This window comes from Erpetoichthys calabaricus, chromosome 4, assembly GCF_900747795.2.
Source record: "Erpetoichthys calabaricus chromosome 4, fErpCal1.3, whole genome shotgun sequence".
NCBI lineage: Eukaryota > Metazoa > Chordata > Cladistia > Polypteriformes > Polypteridae > Erpetoichthys > Erpetoichthys calabaricus.
In genome coordinates, this window is record NC_041397.2 from 198,909,459 (window position 1) to 198,933,582 (window position 24,124).

The following is a 24,124-nucleotide window of genomic DNA, read 5'->3' on the forward strand; positions in this document are numbered from 1 at the left end:
AGATGGCTATCAGTTTTTATTATCAGCTTTACCCTATTCAGCAATGCACAGAGCTAATATTCATCCTCATGTTAAGCTGGATCATTAACTATATGGGATACCAGCCAGTCTGTCATAACACACCTACATGCAAACATGCACTCACATGTCTTTAAAGATAAAAAAAAATAAAAACTAAATGAAACATTTTTCTTATTCTGATGTTCTCCCTTAAAAGATTTTAGAAAAATCCATTAACAATGCATACTATTACAAGGCTTTTAAAAAGCATATAACAAACATTCTGTGTAACAACTGTACAAGACCAGTAAAAAGCACAGCAAATAACAAGCAAATTATGAAGAAAACATAACAGTTAAATTAATGAGAACTAATGAAACTAGATTAGAGAGACAGACAGACAGACCAATCGATAATTAGTTCCATTTTCTATTGAGAAATGGAGAATAAGTACAGAGTTGTGCAAGCATTTTTTGTTCATGGATAAAATGCATTGCCTGCAAACATAGTATTTTATTAATAAAAACATGTCAGAAAACATTATGCAAATGCATCAGGGCACATATAGAAGAATGGGTAAGGCATTAAAGGTTGAGTGCAGCTAACAAAATGGACATGAATTCAGTAGATTAATTTTTGAGGATAAAAAAAACAACAACCCAAACATGCTTGTTAACATACTGTGCTAAGAATATAATATGTTACTGCATATGGCTTATAGTTCACATTTAAAATGAGCTGACATTAATACAATTGACTGAAAGGTGTCCTTTCACCCATATTTAAAAGAAAAGGGTCACACCTTTTCTTTAAGAAACCCAAAACCATGCACAACTATAAACTCCCAACAAATACAGCACAACTGAACGTTTCAAATTCTATTCCCAACCCTGATCTGGATAAGAGGATTTAACATTTCCCAATGCCTGTTTTAATCTTGTCTGTTTTGCTTTCAGAGGCTTAAAAATATTACATTTCTCTAATAAGAGCGATCTGTTATAGGCTGAAATCAAAAATTAAGATATTAATATTGATACCTGTATTTCTTCAAACATTTTTGTTCCAAATATTAAAACACTTATTAGCAAGCTTCCAAAATTAATGTGTTTTTATTATTGCAACATTAGCTACGTATGGTGCATACCTGATCTGTGGCATAGGTTTCAAATTAAGTGTGTCTTGAAAGCGAATCAATGTATGAACATTCAGAACTTCTAACACACTACAATGTCACTAGTCTAAATACAAACACCAACAATAAAGAATCATTTTTTCCAAAATTTAGGACTTATGTTATCATCCAAATACAATGTAGAGTATCGTGGGTACATGATTATGCTGAAGAGACCTTTAATTACCAAGAAAAGTAAGCTACATAGTCTGCTGAAGAGATTTTCATAAAAACAGTTTCTAAAGAACAACACGTTTATTTCTTAACATAAATGTGTAAAATCTATAAGAACTGTATTATAGTTCACAAATTTAAAAATAAATTTTCAACTTTATTAATAGGAATAAAAATCACCATGAAAACCATGTTGAGGACGATGAAAAACATCTTTAAAACACAATTTTATTTAAAAAAAAAAAACACAGTAAACCATCCCCATGTAACATATGTAAATACTTGGAAATGACAGTTTATTAATTGAAGTGGGTTGGTTGGAAGGATAAAAACGTGCAGTCACAGGGCACCCCCAGGACTGAACCTGAAAACCGCTGTGCGTAAAATAATTGTTTGCATGTGGGGCTTAAAAAGAATTTCTATTAAGAAAATGAAAAAAAAATGATTGCAGGACTTCAATTACAGTTTTATAAAGATAAATTATTCTTCTCTAAACACAAATAAAATGTGTTTTTTGCATACATAACAACAGATTACTGTATTTACTTTTCAGAGTGACACATTTAAAGGAAATGTAATTTGAACAAAACAATTCTAAGAAATAAAAATGGTAAAAGCATTATGAAGTGCATATAATCCCAATGTAAAATACACATCTAAATGTCACCTCTGCTGTTACAATCAGGAGCAATGTGCCTGTGGACAATGAAACCTAAAAATAACTTTCCCCAAACAGTATTGTAAGAGAAACAGCAACTCAAATATTCACAAAAAGGAAAATAACTTTGGCTTCATATGTGATTAAATGGAAGACTACACAGACCAGTTAAAAGGGCAAAAATATAGACCACATCTTTACCTTACCATAAATCTTTTGTCTTTAATTAAAACAACGGATGATAATAAGTAAATTGTTGTTACAAAGACGAAAGTGAAAAGTAACAGGTATTGTTGCACACTACAAAATTGTGCCAAATGCTGCACAGCATTATGATTTTGAATCAGAGCAGGGCTTTCTGAAATCATGCAAAGTTAGATATTCAATAATTCAAATCCAGTTTAAATCACTTAAACATTCGGTATCTACATGATGTTTAGAAAACTCTTGTAAACTTCAGTGCATCTGTCTAACAGTTAAACATGACGAAACGCACGAATGAATGTAGAAAAAAAGCATTCAGATTTGACCACTGAAACAAGGTTTTAAGACACTGATGCAATTGGGCTTTGGTCACATATTCTTAGCTTTCAGAACTTTTCATCATCAATCAGGACTATTGTACGGCAGGGTCACCTTTCTTAATAAAAGGAAAAAAGCTTCAATGGGATAACTATTTTTAGTAATGACAGCTTGTTATTGTTGTTCTGTGGTATTCAATATGTATCAATAAACTTTGGTGTGTTGTTCTGCCATTTCTCATGAGTGCATGTGTCCCCTGTATCTGGATATACCACTTTTCATTATTATTTGTTTCTTGTTAAAGGAATATTCCACCCAAAAAATATTAATTTCGATTATATGTCCGCATCTGAAGGAGTTTCATTTTTGCTTAACAGATCAAACTCTGATGGTTAATTAAACAAAATTTTAGTTAAAATAAACATTGTGAGTAAAAAAAGTGGATAATGTGACACAAGTAACCTAAGATACTATATTTCTATAGAGGTTTGCAATATTGTTTGCTGTTGCTCACAATACAGTGATCCCCTGCTATATCGCGGTTCAGCTATCGCACCCCTGCTACATCGTGGATTTATTAGTGCTATTATTATTACTAGGGGGCTCCGCCCCCTGTTCGCTTTGCTTGCCCACCCCCGGGTTTGGTTTACCGGATAAACAATTTAAAGAGATTATTTTCATGGGAATTGTTGCATATGCATTATTTTCATTTTTACTTTAAAACTTTTGTAAAAACAATATTTGTCCTTTATTTCCTGCCCCGGGAGTGGTTAAATCTCTTTCTCGCAGCACTTATAACGCTGATCGCATTGTGAAGGGGGGGGTCTGAACACACGCTAAAGAGATACGATCGGTTCAGCTGGTGTCTTGCTGCTGCTGCTGGCCAGCAGTGTGTTGTGCTTGTCACGCTTTGCGTCAATCACTTAAAAGCCTGTACAGCAGCTGTCCTTTTGCCAATTCGCGTCTCTGCCACTCGCTTTGTGAATGGGGGGAGCTGAGCACACGCTAAGCAGAAGTGGTCGGATCATCTGCTGGGTTTCTGCAGCTGCTGCTGGCAAGCTGCATGTTCTGCTTGTCGTTGTTTTAAGAGCTGGGATCAAAAGCATTCCAACAACTGCTAGGTTAGATGTCAGTGAACTTGTTTTAAATTGTTTGTAAGTAGGGTGTGTCATCAAAGTGTCTGTCCGAGATGATCTAGTCTCGATCGCTTCGCTCAAATCCCCCCCCCAGGCCCCCCCCCTCCCCGGAGGCACGCTACACTCCTGCCACTTCGCGTTGTGAAGGGGGGGAGCTGAATGCACGCTAAGGAGAAGTGGACTTTGTGCTGGCTTTGTGCTGCTTCTGCCAAGATGCTTGTTCTGCTTGTCGCTCTGCGCGTCAATCATTCAAAAGCCTGTACAGCAGCTGTCCTTCTGTCTCACTGCCTTGTCTTGCATAACATTAAAATGTTTTATAATAGAAAGATGTTACTCATATCCTTAGCCCAACATCCACATATCATATGTGTTTACAAAGTGTGTTTTAATAAGTTTACATGTGTTTAAAGCGTGTGGGAGGGGTATTTTTAGGCTTAAATTATAAAAAAAAATGTTTATTTATATGGTCTTTCTATATCACGGATTTTCACCTATCATTGATGGGTCTGGAACATAACCTCCGCAATAGGCGGGGGATCACTGTAGATGCCTATTAAGAAACGTCTTCTCCACTTACAACAGAAAACTGGACTCAAAATTTTTCTTAGCCACCTGTACAAACTATATGGGGTAGGTAACATATTTAGGTGGAGTTTTCCTCTAACGCAGTAACAATGAACAAGGAATTATGCTACATGTATGATGAACAGCCAAGTGAAAAACAAAATGAAATGCAAGAGATACCTTTTGCAAGTTTCCAAGACTATACCATGCCTGTAGTGACAGTGACAGTGAAAGTAAAATGCAGCTGGACAGCTACACAGTCCAAAAATTAGACAAAGCCTTCCGATATATAAAAATCTTATTTAGACTTTGGTATTCTCTCACAAACACAAATCATTTTTTTTTTCTTTTAACCATCAAAGTTACAATATTTAAAATTTTATTTTTTGGTTAAACTCATGAACCATGGTACACAGTCCACACTCCAATGCCTAAAATCCATTAACTAATTTTATGGTATAATTTAACAATAAAACAGTTTTATTTACAATAAAAAATAATGAACAAAAGAGATAAAACAGTTTGTCTAGTGTAGTGCTGGGCGGTATGACCAAAATTCTATATCACAGTATTTTTCAAAATTTTACCAGTTTCACGGTATTCGACGGTATTTTTTCCCCATGCATGAGTGGATGTTAACCACATTTTCTGCTGCAATTACTGCAGTAGACTGGCTAAGAATAACCAATTCCACTGTCATGAGAATTGTACATTGTACAAAAAAAACAATTGCTGTACTGACCTTAGTTGTGTCATCATGTGACCGCTGATACCTTTTCCAGCGGCATCCATAAATTCCTGTCAAGCATGACAAACATAACTGCGGCTCGTAAACTTGTAAAGGTTGGTGCTTTACCATGCTCCTTTTATTGCTTCTAGACACTTATCTATCAGCAGTCCATGAGGTGAAGGAAGCTGAAAAAAGAAAAGAGAGAAAGGCGCATAAATCCATCTGAAAGAAAAAAAATGTTGGGGAAGAATCAAATACTGTTACTGGTTGTAGCCATTGCTGCTCCATGTTGCATTTGGCATCCGCTTGCAGCAGCATTAAAAAAAATGACATATATAAAATACATATATATAATGATATATATAAAACTTTCTCTCTTTTTTTTTAAGGTACAAATAGCATTTTGCACCTCATTTAGCCTTTGTTAAAACATGAACTTGTCCAGGCATGGATATTACAAGATTCTGGCTCCATTGTTCAGGAATTATGGACCATGTGCAAATTACTGTGTTGTACAGTTTATGTAAATTGGATGGATGTACAGTCTTGCTGTGAACAGCCTTTTCTACCTTATCCTTAGGCCAGGTTTATACTTCACGTGACGCATGCTCCAGCGGACGCTCCTGCTATGCAAGAGTTTTACAGTTTATACTTCCGTGCGCACTTTATGCAATTCTGGAAGAATCCAGCAGGTGGCAGTGAGAGATATTATCGCGGTGAGAACAGGTTCGGCTTCACTGTGTTGTGAATTGCCTGGAACACCCATTAAATTCCGAGGACACCTTTCCGCAATATCTCTGAAAACGATGTTTAATGATTAAATCCATCAATCCAGGGATGTGTCCATTCCACAAAGCATTGGGCACGAGGCAGAAACAATCCCTACACGGGGCATCAGCTCGCAAGGTGAATACAAGCGCGCACACACACACACACACACCAGCATCATTTTAGTGTCACCAAATCTCAACATCTTTGGAAGGAAACCAGAGCACACCGTGGAAAACATGTAAACTCCAGGCAGGGAACACCAGGGACGTGACTCCCTGCGAGACAGCAGCGCTACCCCTCCGCCACCGTGTCACCCCCATATATGTAATTATTAACAGTATTCATTATTTAAACAAAATTAATGATTTATCTGTAAAATGTAACACACATACTTTAATGCATTTCATCACGAAAGTGATATCAAGTATAAATCTAAGGATTCTAAAATGTGCACAGAGTTAGAATATCATACATTTAATGTGTTCTGTGTGGCGATCTATTGCTGTTTACCACTCTTGTCAGGTCTGGAGGAAGCCCCAGAAAAAAAAGACGGCACAAAAGATGGCATGTGAGACTTTCAAAATGTATTGTGTCATTACGATCGGGAATATGCAATACTTGAATATAAAAGCACCACGAATGCCATTGTATGTCGGCATTTTGCTTCACCACATCGAACCATTCATCAAACATCGAAGCCCGCACATTAATCCCGTAGGATCCGCATAGCGGCTTTCTGTCACATGTAGACAGTAAACAGAGACTCTGATGTCACATTCCAACTTTTATCACACTGCGCCCCCCAACTTTTTGCTGGTACTGAAACTCGCGCATGCGTCACGTTAATTTCTGAGGACCTGCTCAGAGGACACGTCAAATGAACGCTGGGAACGTGTGGCTGCCATGATGCGTACGCGTTCTGAGCATGAAGTATAAACAAGCCCTAAAGATACTCGGTGGGGTTGGAAACTGAAAAACTTATTGTCATCTCCAGGGGCCATTTGGTGTTAATGCATGCCACTGAACATTATCATCCTGTACATGTGGGTGAACATTAGTCACGATGGGATAAAATTGGTTGGTGATGATGATCAGATACACCTCACTTATTGAAGTACATCTAAATGGCATTAGGGCCCAAATTTGTGCCAGGAAAACATTCCTTACACCATCACACTGGCCTGTACTACTGACGCCACACAGGATGACTTCATGTCCTGTTTCTACAGTCAAATTCTGACACTTCCATAAGAATGATGCAAAAGGAACCTGGACTTGTCCAAATAATCAACTTCTGTGGCTTCTGTGCCACCTGGAGAAACAGTGTTATTTCAATGACAAAAATTGGCACTTAACATGGTCTTCCGCTGTTAGAATCCATTCGAATTAAAGTCCAACATGTAGTGAATGCTGAGACTCTGAGGTTCTGAAATTCTGCACACCAGTATTGAATCTGAATGTGATTTGCCAGATTGTGTGACCCATCTGTTTGATTGTACAATTCTTTTGCCATTCACCTTTAACCTCTCTGAAATACTGGGTGGGGCAGAAATAACTCCCACATTTCAAAGGGAGATTGAAAAAAAATGGTACGAGGTATCACCAAAAACTTTTTATTTTCCAAATGTATACAGTAATCCCTCCTCCATAGCGGGGGTTGCGTTCCAGAGCCACCCGCGAAATAAGAAAATCCGCAAAGTAGAAACCATATGTTTATATGGTTATTTTTATATTGTCATGCTTGGGTCACAGATTTGCGCAGAAACACAGGAGGTTGTAGAGAGACAGGAACGTTATTCAAACACTGCAAACAAACATTTGTCTCTTTTTCAAAAGTTTAAACTGTGCTCCATGACAAGACAGAGATGACAGTTCTGTCTCACAATTAAAAGAATGCAAACATATCTTCCTCTTCAAAGGAGTGCTTGTCAGGAGCAGAGACTGTCATAAAGACACAGAAAGCAAACAAATCAATAGGGCTGTTTGCCTTTTAAGTATGCGAAGCACCGCGGCACAAAGCTGTTGAAGGCGGCAGCTCACACCCCCTCCGTCAGGAGCAAAGAGAGAGAGAGAGAGAGAGAGAGATAGAGAGAGATAGAGAAAAACAAACATGCAAAAATCAATACGTGCCCTTCGAGCTTTTAAGCATGCGAAGCTTCACTAAGCAGCTGCACACAGAAGGTAGCAACGTGAAGATAATCTTTCAGCATTTTTAGACAAGCGTCCGTATCGTCTAGGTGTGCGAACAGCCCCCCCTGCTCACACCCCCTACGTCAGGATCAGAGAAAGCGCAAGAGAGAGAAAGAGAAAAGTAAGATGGGTAGCTTCTCAGCCATCTGCCAATAGCGTCCCTTGTATGAAATCAACTGGGCAAACCAACTGAGGAAGCATGTACCAGAAATTAAAAGACCCATTGTCCTCAGAAATCCGCGAACCAGCAAAAAATCCGCGATATATATTTAAATATGCTTACATATAAAATCCGCGATAGAGTGAAGCCGCGAAAGGCGAAGCGCGATATAGCGAGGGATCACTGTATATTGTCACGCTTGGGTTACAAGATTGCACAGAAGACCAGTGGAAGTTGAAGAAACTCGAATTTTTATTCAAACACTGCAAACAAACATTTATCTTTTAAAACTGTTTCAAACGTGCTCCTTGAAAGAGTTTACACCTCCACTTCGGAGGAATACGTGCGAGGAGCACCAGAGGTCTGAGAGAGAGAAAGAAGCAGAAAATCCATTTTTTAACCCCAGAGAGAAGTCGGCACAGGCTTTTTGACAAGGCGGAGTAGCGCATGGGAGGCAGATTACGCGACAGAGCCGGCCAGAAGGAAAAGGAGAAATGTGAAGGTAGTCTGTTTAAGTTTCCTAGGGGTTTCCTAGGGCTTTTCCCAGGGGCGTCTGTATCTTTTTGGGGGTAGGATTAGCTTCGCAGCTCACAATATAAAAAAGTTTTTTTACTTTAAGTTTTAAAAATTATATCGTCCAAAAGGTGGCCTTGACAGCTGATACACATTTGGAGCCGTTCTTGGAAGTTTTCCATCACTCTCACTAGCATGTCGGGCAAAATTCCTTCAATTTCTTCTTGAATGGCCTCCTTTAGTTGGTCCAAGGACCGAAGACGATGTTTGAAAACCTCGGCCTTGAGGTACCCCCACAGAAAAAAGTCACAAAATGTCACAATGAAGGTTAGTATGTAAAATTCACCTCACAGTTCTTTCCAAAATCCGAAGAGCTGAGGCATGTTTCCGTGCTGAATGCGCTGGAGACAGCTCAATCGAAGCCCTCACTGCAGCGATGTTTTCGGGTGTTCTCACATTTTTAGAACGTCCGGGTGGTTTTCTCTTCAGTGCAGATCCTGTTGCCCTTACTCTTTGAACCCACAGCAAAATCGTTTTCCGGTCTGGAACACTTTCATTAGCACATAAACCGAACCGTGTGTGAAACACCCTCTGCGTCACAGTTACAGATTCGCCATTTTTGAAAAAAGCCTCCACTACAAAGCCTCGATGCTCACCCGACCACGGCATAGTGACGACTGAAAACTTTATTATGTACCCTACCTAACGGAACGGACTGCACCCCTCTACCTGCTTTGGGGATCCCACAGTGATTTTTCGAAATGTGGGAGTTATTTCTGCCCCACCCTGTACAAGCTGTTTTTATCCACAGAATCTCTGTTTTTTTTTTGTTTTTTTTACATCACTGAAATGGTTGTGCATGAAAAGCCCAAGGTGAAAACCATTTTAAAGATGTGAACACCAAAACGCCTAGCACAACAATCAAAGTCACCAAGTCACTTGTTGGTGCATTTCCAAAGCCCAACTGAACATTAACTAATGGTAGAAATGCTGGTTTATACCATACACTGCTATTTTGTAGCATATGACATGCTGGAACAGAGTGCTTACTGTATGTGAAGGGGGCATGCCTAATAAATGGGCAACCCAGTATAGACATAAATCTACATCAACAAAATGTCTATATAATGTGCATTGTCAACAGTCTAAACTGTAAGCACATTTCCAGGAGCCTTTTTGGCACCACCATGGCCACTTTCTTTCTTCTTTTTTTAATAACTGTCAGTTTGCCTGTCACCTGGCAGTTGGTCTTTGACAATCTATGATTTATTTTAAACTGAGTACTTTGGGTCAGGTGAGGGGGGGGTAGCAGTGTTTTCTCTTTGTCAGTATTTGTACACTGATGAAAGGGTCAACGTTGTTTGGAGATATACATTTTACTTATTGTGTTATCTCTTTTCTTTCTTACTGCATTTATGATTCTAGTACTATAATAGTTACAGTTCTATTTTGAATTTTTGCACTTTGAAGAAATGACCACAAAAATGAGGGCCTTCTCGGAATGTTCAGTTCTGTAACAGCTTGTTATTAGGTTACTAATTTAGGCAAGATGATCTGACCATCCTATAGCTACTTCGAAAAATTACTTAATTTTAATACTATCACCTTAAAGAAATCTCATTCCTATGATTGGTATGTCCCTAGCATTCCAAGAATAAACTATCAAACAACTTTGCCCCAGAAACAGTAGCGTCCTTACGTCAAATACCTACTCTCAATTTATAATAAAGTATAAAGCACTCTGTAGCCACAGCATAAGCCTTAAATTCTCTCCAGACAGAAAATCAAATAAATGTTTACTTGACATGCCTTTCTCATAATGAATAAAGAAATAAATAATTTAAAAACCAAAGACGTATCATTATTTTATATATACACATTTCACAAACTACATTTTCTTTCATTCTCAAGGTCAGACACTCTCCTCAAGCTCACTGTTATTCTACACTACCTCTGATAGATGCAGTCTCCCAGGGGAAAAGACATAATTTTTATAGAATGAATTTGTAGATGGCCTTGCAGAAATGGTCCGTTTCACTCATAAAAAAATGGAAGGAGAAAACCTTGATTCTTGAGTGGCCATCATCTTGAGTGGCACAAGACTATTAAGTATGGACTGATACAGGTTTGGTAAGTATCTAAGCATTTTTATTTAGGAATGGCATCTAGCTTATCATATGACAAGCTGCAGGCAAACATTAATTCTGAATGAATATTTATTCATCACGCTGGGATCACAGAGCTGAAATACAATCAATGATGCAACTTTTAGAATAACAGACTGTTTGAAAAATGTTTTCAGTGTGTTTATTTAAATAATGCACCTATACTTAAAAAAAAAAATTAAACTTCTAATCTCTACTTTGACAGGATGCATTTTTCCATAATACCTACATAGCAACATAAAAATACCATTCTAACAGTATGCCATACAGAGATGTGAATGTTTCTAAGTGCAGTATTAGTGTTTTACATGAGAACTTGGACATTACAGGTTTGGATAATGCTGTACTGCTAAATTATCCATGTTGGAGAAAGCCAAAGACCTAAAGGAAATTAATACAAATATCTGTGACAGCATGAAGCAAAGACAGTGGTTACAACTGCTGTTCCACTGACATTGCTTTAATGCCTGGTCCAGTCACTGGCTGTGTGGAGTTTGCATTCTCTTTGCTGTCTATCCGCATGTTCTCCTGATATTCTAGTTTCAATTTACATCCCAAAGACAAGTGTATTCTAAATTGGCCCAATATAAATGAGCAGAAATGTTAGCACATGAACCTTGTGATGAAATACAGTTCTACACACGGTTGACCTTACCTTACACCTGGAATAGGGTTAGCTTCCTGCAACAACCACAAATATAGTGGTATTCAAACAAATACAAAATTGTATTTAACTTTAAAAATTTCTATTACCTTATCACTAGCAAAATGCAATTTATAACTCAAAGCCTTTAGTGTGTCTTTACAAAACATCTTTCTGTAATAAGTCTGTAAATGTCCAAAACTTGGGAGGTCCACAACAATGTACACCAATCCAGTCTGTGCCAGTCGAATGCCATTTGGAGCTCTAAGTGGGGTGGACGGACATTGTCCCTTGTTGTCCATAGTGGGTAGTTGGTATTATGAGACTTCAACAACCTGGGAGAGGGCCAGGTGTTTGGAGCACACATCCCTTCAATAGCACAAATGGCACAGGTGAATATACTGCAGACTTTAAGGTACACAAGCATGCATACTTCAACTTTCATTAACGGCACCTAGCGAGTAACAGCATCCACTCAGTATAATCAGAGTTCGACATCCCTTGGGTACTGGTTTATGTCTGGAGCACACCCCCCTTAGCTATCATAAAAGCCGCCTCTCACATGATGGTGTCCTATGCAGCCACCTATGTCACTCTTAATGGATTGTCCAGCAAACTAAAAATAACCTCCATTTTACCCATATTAACAATGTGTTGGCTGCAAGTGCCTTTTGTGTCCAAGCTAATGCAATATTGATTGATCAGAATTAAAAAATAAAAGCCCAAAACATCTCTACTACTGAAAACGGCAAATATAGGAGTGAGTGGGGATCGAAACGGGGACTCTTGATTACACTTAGTTTGCATCTGTACTCTTTGGAACTCAGGCTTTACACATTCTATACTTTATGCCTACATTTTGTAACATTTATTACTAAAATATGAAAAAGTTTCTGTTTTAACAATGTGTTTACACAGATTACTGTAGAAACGGAACACACATGAAATGCGTGTGTTCCAAATAACGATCTATTATTTCTACTCTAAAACTCCAGTTCAGTCACTCCCAGATAATCAATCAAGGCATGAGCTGGGAGAAGTTTGTGCACGTCGGTGGGGGGATGGAATAACCGGCTGCTGGCACCTTGTCTTTATCAGCACATTTAGAGGACAAAAGACGCTGGCGGAAAGGTGTGAACGGATTTAAGGTGGGCCGGATCTATGAGTTTTTTCGTAGGCTCTGGTAATTCTAGTGTTAATTGTCTGATCCCCTACAGAAGCACTCTGTGGGTACCAAACAAAACAAACCGATGTTACACTCTACACTGCATTATGGATGGAGTGGGTGAAAGACATATGACAGAGCCCACAAAGCACATGAATCCATAAGACAGGCAGGGCTTGTCATCTAATTGGTTTTGCCTGATATTTTCTAAGCAGATTATATGCACAGCTCAAAAACTTGCCTGCCCCATCTCCAAACCTTGGCTCTACAACTCATCCCTAAATATTTTTATAAAATAAAAAGATACTATATACAGTAATTCATGATTTGTATGTTACTAATTATTTAAAAACGGTTAGTATTTTTAGAACAGCACATTAGAAATTTAGATTTTACTTCAAATCCATTCTTTTACAACTAATTCTATTCCAAAGCATTTTCATTTATATTCTAGAATGACGCTGTTGTGACAAAATCTTGAAAGTATTATGTAAATTGCCCAGAAGTACAACAGTTTTAACTGCTAAGCAAAATATTTTACCTAATACTAAAAGTCAGCTCATTTAGTGGTAAGCACATTCTCGATTCATAAAATCTTTTTGTCCAAAGGTTTAATGAATCAATACAAGCAAAAATGAACTTACTTAAGCACTTTGCTTGTTTTAACCAATTCACTGTAAATGTACTTTAATGAAGCAGCAAAATTCTAATGAAAATACAATGTAGCTCAGTCTAGACTATTAATGTCATATAACTCAGGGTGCTTGGAAAAAAATACAAATATGGGTGGGCTGCCAATCTTATCTTGATTATTTACATCGTCTTAGATAATTAATAGATAATTAATTTCAGATAATTAATTGCAGAGAACGGTGCTCATCTTGAATCTTTGTTATATGTACAAAAGATTTTTCAGATTTACTAGTAAATGTTGCTGGATTTTTAATTACCACTTAATGTGAACACTTCTTGATTTATTTATGAAATACAATAACAAGCACTATTTACTAAGGACTTGCAGATTACAGTAATTTTCCCTGAATGTCCGGTTAAGTCTGTGTTGGCAAGACCTCACTTGGAGTTAACCATGCAGTTCTGTTTTTATACAGTAAAGGCTGATCAACTATTGGTGTTCCATGTAACTGGCTGCCAAAACATTATGAATATGGATGATTTAAAACTTTTGCATGGGAGATACTGGTAGCTCTTTTAGGGCGGATGTCGACTTTTGTCGACAGGAGGGGTTGAGGGCGAATGTCGACAAAAGTCGACATAGAGGGATAGAGGGCGACAATCAGCTGTTAATGGCGACAAAACTCACTGTCACGTCGCAGGCATTCCCTCTGTGCTTGGAGGAATGCTAGACTCGTTGACTCGGCAACTAATCCTTGCGTGTGCGTGAGTTGCGAAATGTAAACAAAGGCAAGATGGCATCGACATGTCACAAGGGAGCGAAGCGAGTGCAGAAAAGAAAACACTCGGCAGACCATGTTTTGCGCATTATCGCGGAGTCGGACTCTGATTTTTCAGAATTGGATTTTATTGACAGCGATCAGGAGATCGAACAAGAGAGTGAGAAGCCGGCATCAGCTGATCGGACACCAGCCGATGCCACGCCAGCTGATCCGCTGCCAGCTGAACAATTCGTGCAGCCGATGCATCTACGGCAAAGTTCGCGTGGGAGGAATACAGAGACATTGATCCGTGGGCTACCGGACTTCACAAGACGGCATGGCTTGCTGTTGGACACGACAGATCACCAGCTGCTGAACTACTTCAGGCTGCTCTCTCCTGATGCTGCTTTTCAGCTACTGTCAGATGAGACAAACAGGCAGGCAGAGAAATTTTTTGAATCGCGGGCTGCGCTTGCATCGCATTCTCATTTTTCAAAGTGGAAACCCACAACAAAAGACGAGATGAAGCGCGCTGTGGCATTACAAATAGAGATGGGACAGAACTGGTGATATAACTTCAGAGAGCATTGGTCCAAACGTGCTTTGTCCCCTGGTGGCTTTGGACAGGTTATGCCGCGTGATGATAGGTACATGCTGCTGCAAAGTTTTATTCAGAAAACTTGGTGGCAGTGGCATGGCACGATGGCAAACGGGTGACTTGTCTCTCTACAGTACACACTAACAATATATGTGAGAAAGTACAGCAACAGACAATTGAAAAGTAGGCACCAAAGCAACACATATTGTAAGCAGTGCAATGTGGCAATGACTGAAATTGGCTGCTTTGAGCGAGATCAGGCTTTGCAGGACTTTGCTGTGTAAAATGTATGTGATATGTATGTGAAATCATAGAGTATGCAGGCTCATACAACATGCAAGACAGTAACATTTGTCAAAAGTAAATATTTTTTGTTGATTTCAATTGCTTTGTGTTTTTTTTTTAAAAAAAGTTAGTTTTTGGAAAAATATTCAGCCCTGGGAGAAAAGAAACAAAAAAAAATTAGCCCTAAAAGAGTTAAAGTGGATAAATGGCTATGATTAATCTCCTGAAATGAAAGAATTGATAACGTTAAGAAAAATAATGTGGAACTGGTTTCCATTTATTTGGTTAATCAAGTTATTTTTAACAATACAGAAAAGGAACTCCATTTATTTCACACATGATAATTTGATAAACTTCTGGTCTGCAAACTACCAAATTTGTTTGAAGTGAATGTTTTCACTCATCTTTGCCCGTTTTTCTACGTGTACTCCACTTTCTTTCCTATCCCAAAGATATGTGCATTTAGTTAACTGGTGACTTTAATTTAGCCTTGTATGACAAAGAGTGGTTGTGACCATGACTTTTGATGGATATGGACACTTTCTTTTAATTATTATATTGTGCCTAAAGCTGCCAGGACAGGCTCCGACCCTGAACTGAATCAAGCGGTTTCAATAATGGATGGATTAATACTTTCTCCAATGTTGGATAATATTTAATTTACAGTATATAAATGTCCCATTTCCAAAATAAATGCCATGTTTAAGAACACAATAAATGTGTCAGAAAATTGGAAAGACATCAAAAATTCTGAACTTATTTATCTAAATTATAAACCACCACACTACTTCTGCCTAATACTATCTTCATTTATTAAAACAGGCATCTGTTATATGGACTTAGGAAACGAGTTTATCTGAGCAGCATGGTGAACCAGTGTTTCTCAATTCAGAATTAATTACATTCTTTCTGATGTTTCTGTTTTCAGAAGACAGAGTTAAAATCCATGGCAATGTTTACACAAATAAAAAAAAAGAGAGAGAGAATTACACCGAATTGCTAGTTTATAACGTTCAACCACAACTTCACACAAGCTCTACATTAAGATGTCATTACACCACATGATAGTAGTGTGTGGATAAACTAATGTTTCTAGCGTAATTTAGCTGGAATTGCCAAAATGATCAACCTCAGTGACTTTGAATATGGCATGACAGCTCCTGTTAGATGTGTCAGTTCTAACACCTCCCTGAGCTCTTCAGGCACAACTGTTTTAACAGTTTACCGACAATTATGTGAAAAACAAACTACCAGTGAAAGGTGATCTTGTGAATGAAAGCAGCTTATGGATCACATGAATAAAAAGTTAAAGAATCATACAAGCAAACAGATGGGCCACAAAATGACAAATCACAGAGAAATTCAAAATTGGTATGCAAAATGTTATGTCAAAATTTGGCAGTTATCGGATTTCATCTTGAATTGGTTGTAATAACCAAAGACCATGTTGGGTGCCAATGTTGCTAATAAAAAACCTGTGCACATATATATCAAAACTTGACTTTACAAAAAATCTGCTTGGTTAGACAAATCTTGGTTTTTAATCCATCGTGCTGATGGATAGTTCAGAATTTGGTGCAAGCAACAAGAGTCTGTGTCACCATCTTGTTTGGTATCAACAGTATAGAACAGTGGCAACAGAGTCATGATGTAAGGAATATTTTTCTTGCACAACTTTGGACCCCTGATAACCATTGAAAATATATGGATCACAAGGTGTATATGAATTTCATTAGCGTTGACGTTTTTGCCTTCACACTAACAGTTTCTCAAAATCTGGATAGATGCTTCAGCATAATAAATGTACCCTATCATGTATTATCACGGAATCATTATGGGAACGTTTTTACTCATCCGGTGCCTTGCACAGTTCTTGAATTTTGACCATATTGAACATCATTGGGATGAGGTGCAAAGAGCTGCTCTCAGCAAGACTGTACAACCACCCAGTTTTCAAAAACTGCACAATGCAGTTATTTCCATAACATTCCTAAACAACGCATTCTATATTGTGCAGAATTCATGCCCAGAAGAAATCATGCTGTTCTGAAGACCAAAATAAGCATAACATGCTATTAGATAGGTGTACCAAACAAATTTAAAAGTCAGTGTCTGAATTTTTATGCAATACATACAAATAATATATAACCCAAATACATAACAAAGGCATTAACAAACTTAAATTAATATAGGAGATAATCAACCTATTATGTCACTAGACTGCAAGAAGAAACTCAGCTCACCAGCTTTGTCTTATAAATGCGCTATTAGATAGCTAAATTCTAAACCTCAACATGAAACATGTAATCATAACTAAAACATAACTAATTGAAAGCCAGATTTTTGAAAACTAAAATATGGTCAGCACTGCTGCCTCAAAAGTCTGGTAGAATGGATTGGAATCCCAGCCCAGTCTGTGTGGAATTTGCATGTTGTTCCAATTTGATATCCACTGTTCTTCAGGCAGTCTAAAATTTCCTTCCATTTGCCAAAGTGGCAACTCTAAACTGGTCTAGTGTCAGTATATCAGTGCAAACATTGTACTCTGCAACAGACAGACACCTCAGTGTTAACTGGCTTTTGTATTGAGACCAATATACTAGGACAGGTTTCTGCACATTGATGTGTGGTATACTATAATAGAAAAATACCAAAAAAAAACAAATTTTAAAATAGCACAGTGCCAGCATTACAGGAATTTTGGTACTGGAAGTAAACGTCAGCTTTCCTCTCAATCCCCTGCCCATAACGACACTTCTGTGGAAAAACGTTTGTTTATTAGACTCCACAAAAACAAACTACATACTTTGACAGAACTGGAACTTCATGAAAAGCTCCTTCATTTTGTCTGTATGTTTATGTATACATGCATTATCTGAGAAAAAAAACAGATTTTCATAAAACAGCTAAAAAGAAACAAATGCTGATATCAAAGGAATACCTTATTGTACCCAAGGATTAGAGAAAGCAGATACAAGATGTAATTTCTCCTCTCATATTTTATACAACCATTATTGTTAACTTTTCGTTAAATGACTCTAACAGGATTTAAGGTTTTTATGTTACTTGAGAGAGTCAGAAAGGGTGACCATAAATGGGATTACCAAAATCAGGCCCTCCAATCACGGTCCTGCTTGCTGCTCACCTGAGGTATTGTCATCAATTAAATCCAAAGAAATTTAAATGTTATTTTAGATTAGTTTTTGCCCATTATGCCTGACAACTTTTGCTTTCATCACCTAGCTGTGCTTAAATAGCCAACAATATTAAAAGATATGTAATTTAAATCAAAAGCTCACAATTATAATTACTAAAATAACAGAAATTTGGTCTTATAAACTTTAAAAAAATCAATAACCATAAATGAAGAATATAGCTTTGTTAAATACAGTTACAAAATTAAATGCTCCTGTTACAGTGACACAACTGACAGCACTTTGTCAGACAAAGCTTTAAAGGCACTGCTTAAAAAAATTGGTTTAATGAGAAGCCGACATGCATAACCAAGACAGTTAGTAATTAGTGTTCCCAATGACAGCTGCAGTCCACCAAGTCAGCATCTCCAGGGAGGCTGGTCCAATTTCTTGGAAAACAAGCTATTATTTCCAGGGGGAAAGCCATTTTTTTCTAAGAACAGACTCACATATTACATTTACAGTGCACAAAAAAAAAATGACCAACAACAGAGAGGGAGATATTAAGACAGAAGAGATGAAATGATGTATAACAGAGGCTCATGTCAGGTCAAAGATGTAACTTAGACTTTAGAAGCACTATAAAATAAGAGTTATTTTTTCTTTTACACTGCACTACTGATTGCAAGCACATCTTTCCAAGCTATACAAGACGTTTCCATAGTCACTGAGAATATGCTTGAAGCACTGCACACTAAAAAAAGAACATCATATAACATCCTGGCATCCAAAAAAGCACCTGTAACTGCTTCCTCTTAAGTTTCAGAAATATGTTTGAATTGTAAATTCTCAATAACTGTCACAGCAGGTTTGCTCATGTAATTAATGTCACTTCTCTTAATCTCCAACTCTGAAGCTGGCAAATGAAAGACTTGGCAGGCATTTGCCACACAGCTGGAGCAGGAAGTCAAGAGATCCACAAAAATGCTCACTGGGGTGTCTGGACAAGTCATGTAAATAAACTACTGGCTCCACATCCACAACTTGATGGGATGTTTTAATGTTTCCATAGGAACACAAATTTCACTAAAAGCACCATGTAAGATTTGAAGAGTACATTTTGCCCATAGCCTAAAGATAACGTTCTGTTAGCTAAAGGAGATCAAGAGGAAAATATGAAAAGACAATTACTACTAATATGCACATGGAAAATTTTGCATTCTTTCTAGTAATCACTGCCTAACATCCCAACCTTGTGTCTCCATCTGAATTATCAAGTTTAGCTCTAGCTATATATTTGAAGTTCTACAGTGTCTAAAGTGAGTTTAAAGAATGGAACATTTCACATCTGACGTGTACAATGTTTAGCATGTAAACAAAATACACTGAGGTGACATTTTATCGGAGTCTCTGATGAAGCATCTTTTAATATCACTTTTGCCTGAAAATGTTTTTGTTTGAAACTATTTTATTTTGTCTGAGTGTGCACAGATTGTAAAAATAACTTAAAAGAACACAGTACATAAAAGAACTTTCACAGTTTTTACTTGATGCATGACATCTGAGGAAATGACAAAGACTCAATTCTCATGTCACTGCCGAAACGCGGAACAGTACATTTGTGATCAAACAATAATTAGGACAAATATCTTTTCACACTATCATCACCTTTAAAAGGCAAGTCTATGGGTACACATAGATTTGCTCTGGCCACTAGAGCACTCGATTCTCTCCAGACAAACAACTTTTAATTTTTATAATCTATTTGATTTGAAAAGACAAATGCAAACTAGAGAAGGAAAATGAAGGCATGTATTGTAAGAAAGCAGTTGACTAAAAGCAATAAAATAAAAGGTAGGTTTCAGACAAATCAACAGTATTATAAACATGTTCACAAATATATACACACACCCACACATATTATACTGTATATTTTTGTATATATAAATAAGTATATCTATACATACATACATACACACACACAATACACACTATATAACAGTATAATTACATATATGATGTGACGGATGACATAGATGGACTGGCATCCTGGCTGGGATGAACCTGGGACCCTGTCTCAGCCAGAAGGCTGGAATAGTGTGCTACATTGGATGGACTGGCATTCTGGCTGGGTTGGATAGAACACCCTTGCATAGCTGGGTGCCCGTTATAATGGAAGGACCGTGGGAAACTGCCTGTGAAGACTGTATACTCCCCCAACACAATAGTTGGCAGCACTCCTGGAGTGGTGCACACATGTATAGTCCAGAGCATACTGTTAACTATAGTCCCATTGAACAGAACTGCTGGGTTCCATGGATGCCACCAGGGGAAGCTATAGGGAAAAAGTATCCCCACTTTAGGATACTTTCCTCCGACCCCAGAAGTGTTTTCTTCAGACAATGTCCTAGAACTGGATCCAGGATAAAAGAGTCCACCCTGGAGAGTTGGGAGGTTTTGGACAAGGCTTGCCTGGAGGAAAAGAACTGTAATCATTCTTATGACTGAACTTTTGCTTTGGAGGCAAAGCCTGTAAATTTGTATAAAAAATACACTTAATTTGAACCCTTGACTGTGCTTGTGCACTCGTGTTTGGAGTTTGGGGCTCCACCTAGAGGTTATAAGGGACCTGTCCGTTGCTTTATCAAAATATCAATTATTATTATTATTATATCAATGAACAAAAATTTGTACACATTTCCCCACACATTAGTGTCAATACATTAACTTCCATGGGGTCTCCTCCCTGCTGGTCATGCCCATCAAACATCCATTGGGAGGTGACCAGGAAGTATCCATATCAGATGCCCGAACCACCTCAATTGGCTCCTCTCAATGCAGAGGGTCAGCAGCTAAACTCCGAGCCTCTCCTGGATTTCTGTGCTTCTCACCCTAACTCTAAAGGAGAGTCCCAGTCACCCTATGGAGAAAGCTCACATCCCAAGAGTCAGTTTGTGTGTCTGAGTTCCAGTCTGCCAAGACCTCTGCCTTTGACCGCCACCCAGGTGACACTGCACCAAGCCCCTATTCCTCTTGTAGGTGCTGGGCCCACAGGAGGGCAGTCCCATGTTGGGTTAATGGGCTGAGCCTGACTGGGCCCTGTGGTATGCATGACCACCAGACATTTCCTGCAGGCACTTATCCCAGGCTTGGCTCCAAAAGGATGCCCTAGTAACCCCATATTGGGCAGGGTACTCTTTTTAAATTCATGGGTTTGCTTCATTAGGGGCTTTGAATCGCTCTTTGTCTGACCCCTCATCAAATTGCGTCGGTAGGCCCTATAAGGAGATTCTGCACCAGACAACAAAGATCCTAGGCACTCAAGTCTCTCCACAAAGATACGGTGGCGGTTCCTTGAGAGGTTTTTGTCAAATTAATTTTTAATTTTTAATGGAACTAATAAATATCTTAGAAAAAAATCTTCGTTATACTATTTGAAATTGGAAAAAATCAAATATTCAGTTAGAGGATCTGTATATATTTTTTTTTAAAACCTGGCAGGATATAATCAATAAAATTTTAGAATAAGCTCTTAAAGCACAGAGGAAGTAATTATTTCCGCATTTCTTTTTCCTCTCCATTCATCTCTACTGGCCTATTAAACTCATCAATTTAGGTATGTTTACAAGCCTTAAGTTTTACACCGTTGGCCAAGCTCTCTCTATCAGGGGTGGGGGTCGACTTGTTTATCAATCCTATTTTTTGTAAAAATTGATCGATTTGTATGAATGATTATAATAAAATTAATAAAATTTAAAAAAAAAAAAAAGAAAAAATCTTCAAATTAATTTTTCCCTTATATTCATTAGAGATCCAATACTGTCTATATTCAGTTATAATTTATTATATCTTCTTGTCAGTTAGGGGTTTTTCTATTTTTAAGTTTACTTTTGTATTTGTAATTTTTCTTCACTATTTATGAAGTGCTTTAAGATAAAATTTTTGTATGAAAATATACTATAGAAATACATTTTGCTGTTACAGTATTAAAGCTTTATGTACAGTACATACACTCAATACATAATATCAAAAGCACTGCATCAAATGAAGGCCTTGAATTTAAAAATAGCATACTTTATTTAAGCTGAGGAAACATTCATTCAAGCTAATTTAGTACTTTACACTGAAAATAGTTTGTACCAGCATAAAATAAGACTAAAGCAAAAGAACAAGTGCTATTTCTGACTATGTTAAATAAAAAAAAAAATTGATCACAAAAAAGCAACTCTACAGAACCTTGGCATGTTTGACTGAAACTTTAAAAATCTAAGAAGGACTACAGAAATTTAAGTTGACAAGATAAAAAAAAAATATACCACCCAAAATACTTCTTAAAAGCAGGTGCCTGCCATGGTACTAGTCTAGAATCCACTCAAATAACTTGCTGTTGTCCATAGCACTTCAGATGGTAAGCATGGTAAGAGGAATCCGAATGACCCCTTCACTACTAGAAATCAAGTTTAAGCTGTTCCAGATAAAGGGCCAACATGGCAGTCTAGATCATGGAGGAGAAACAAAAGTGGGGATGCATGCACAGAGCTACAAAATACAATTCAGGAGCTGCCAATGCAGAGACAGGACTTACCCGGGAAAATGAGAAAAGTGAAAATGGAGTTACAAGTACAAACTGAGGAAGTGATAGTTGTGCATGAAAATGTATAAGAACTGAAGGGCAGCTAATTTAACTCCAGTCTGAATTGAGTAACTATACAGTATTTGTGCTGTAACATCATCTAGTTCCCCTCCATCATCATCTCGGTCTTATATGACAATATCTCAAGCAACCATGTGGTCTGGTTTTCAGTCCCCCCTCCCACAACACTCTTAACTCATGCTATATTCTCTCCACTGACTACTCCACTGAGTCCAGTGGAAGAAGGGCAGAGGGATGCAGAATTTCAAAACTATTCTCTACTGCTGACTTATGTAAACAGCAAATACCTGAACCTGAATTGACTGTTACCACAGCAAAACAAAACACAAGGATTTTTGACCCAAGGTAGGTACAACTGAAAGGAACCTCAAGAAGCAGAAATTAGGCAAACCGGAGTACCTGATCATCCACACCTACAACCAAGCAGTAGTGAAGTGTCTGTGATATAAAGTAGAAATAACAGCAGTGAGAATGTTTGCAGGCCCCAAAACGTTAAGGCAGAGATTTCTCAAACCACTGCCCCAATCATTAATGCCCACCTTACGCACTATCACTCCATCCAGTAGCAGTATGTATATAAAGTGTGTCTGTTTATTATGAATTTTTAGCATCTTTGGCAATAACGTGTGTGTGAACTGTTAACATTTGAATTTGATGATTGCATATAGCGTTGAACTGACCTCTCTGTACTATTCTTTCCTCTGCATGTTCTGAAATACAAAAGAAACAGCACCATACAGCAATGTGGAGACTGGCGAGATTGAAAAAAAACACATGGTCACTGATTACAACTGCAAGATGTTATGCAAATGAATATGAATAATATGAATAACATTGCATCCGTGCCACAATGTTTTCCGAAATGTACTATACAAGTCATAAAATGAATAATTCCAAATATCATATATACCTATGTCTCTGTTTTGTTTTGTTTTTTTGACATCATAGACCATAAGGTGCATACTAATTCAGCGTGAGCAGGAACACTCAATAAAACTGAATAAAAAAAAAAATCAAGTGTCCAGTTCCATTGCCTCAAAACACCACTCACATCTACAGTTATTCCCAGTTTCAAATAAAAACTAACAGCGTCAGATCCCTAGGGTGGTAGTATGTATCGTGATCATGACTGAGAGAATAATAGTGAAAAAAACGGTAACTTTGACAAGTACTATAAATGTACACTGTCTGTTACAGACACAAACCAAATGTATGTGTGTACAATATAATATTAACAATAAGAGCAGCTCACTACTGAAAGCAGCAAATATAGGAGGCAGTCGGGATCGAAATGAGGACTCTTGATTACAAGTCAGCAAATCTTACCACTACGCCACGGAAGCTGTTGTTTTATCCTTGAACCTATTGTGAAAGTGTTTATTTGATCTTTGGACTTCAGGCCTCACACATTATATAGTTCATTCCAACATTTTGTCATTTAATACTAAAATATGAAAAACGTTTGTTTTAACAATGTGTTTACACAGATTATTGTAG

The 24,124-nt window shown here is 37.7% G+C and overlaps 1 protein-coding gene across 2 annotated transcripts in view; it reads right to left on the reverse strand.

The window, feature by feature from the left end:
- The window catches only part of LOC114650491 (glycerophosphodiester phosphodiesterase domain-containing protein 5-like), a 362,124-nt gene that overhangs the window by 195,106 nt on the left and 142,894 nt on the right, over positions 1 to 24,124 (reverse strand). For both annotated transcript variants that reach the window (XM_028800153.2, XM_051927078.1), the window contains exon 2: positions 4,968 to 5,140. In XM_028800153.2, coding sequence (XP_028655986.1) covers positions 4,968 to 5,084 — 117 coding nt within the window. In that variant the 5' untranslated portion in view covers positions 5,085 to 5,140. The remainder of the gene's footprint in view (positions 1 to 4,967; positions 5,141 to 24,124) is intronic.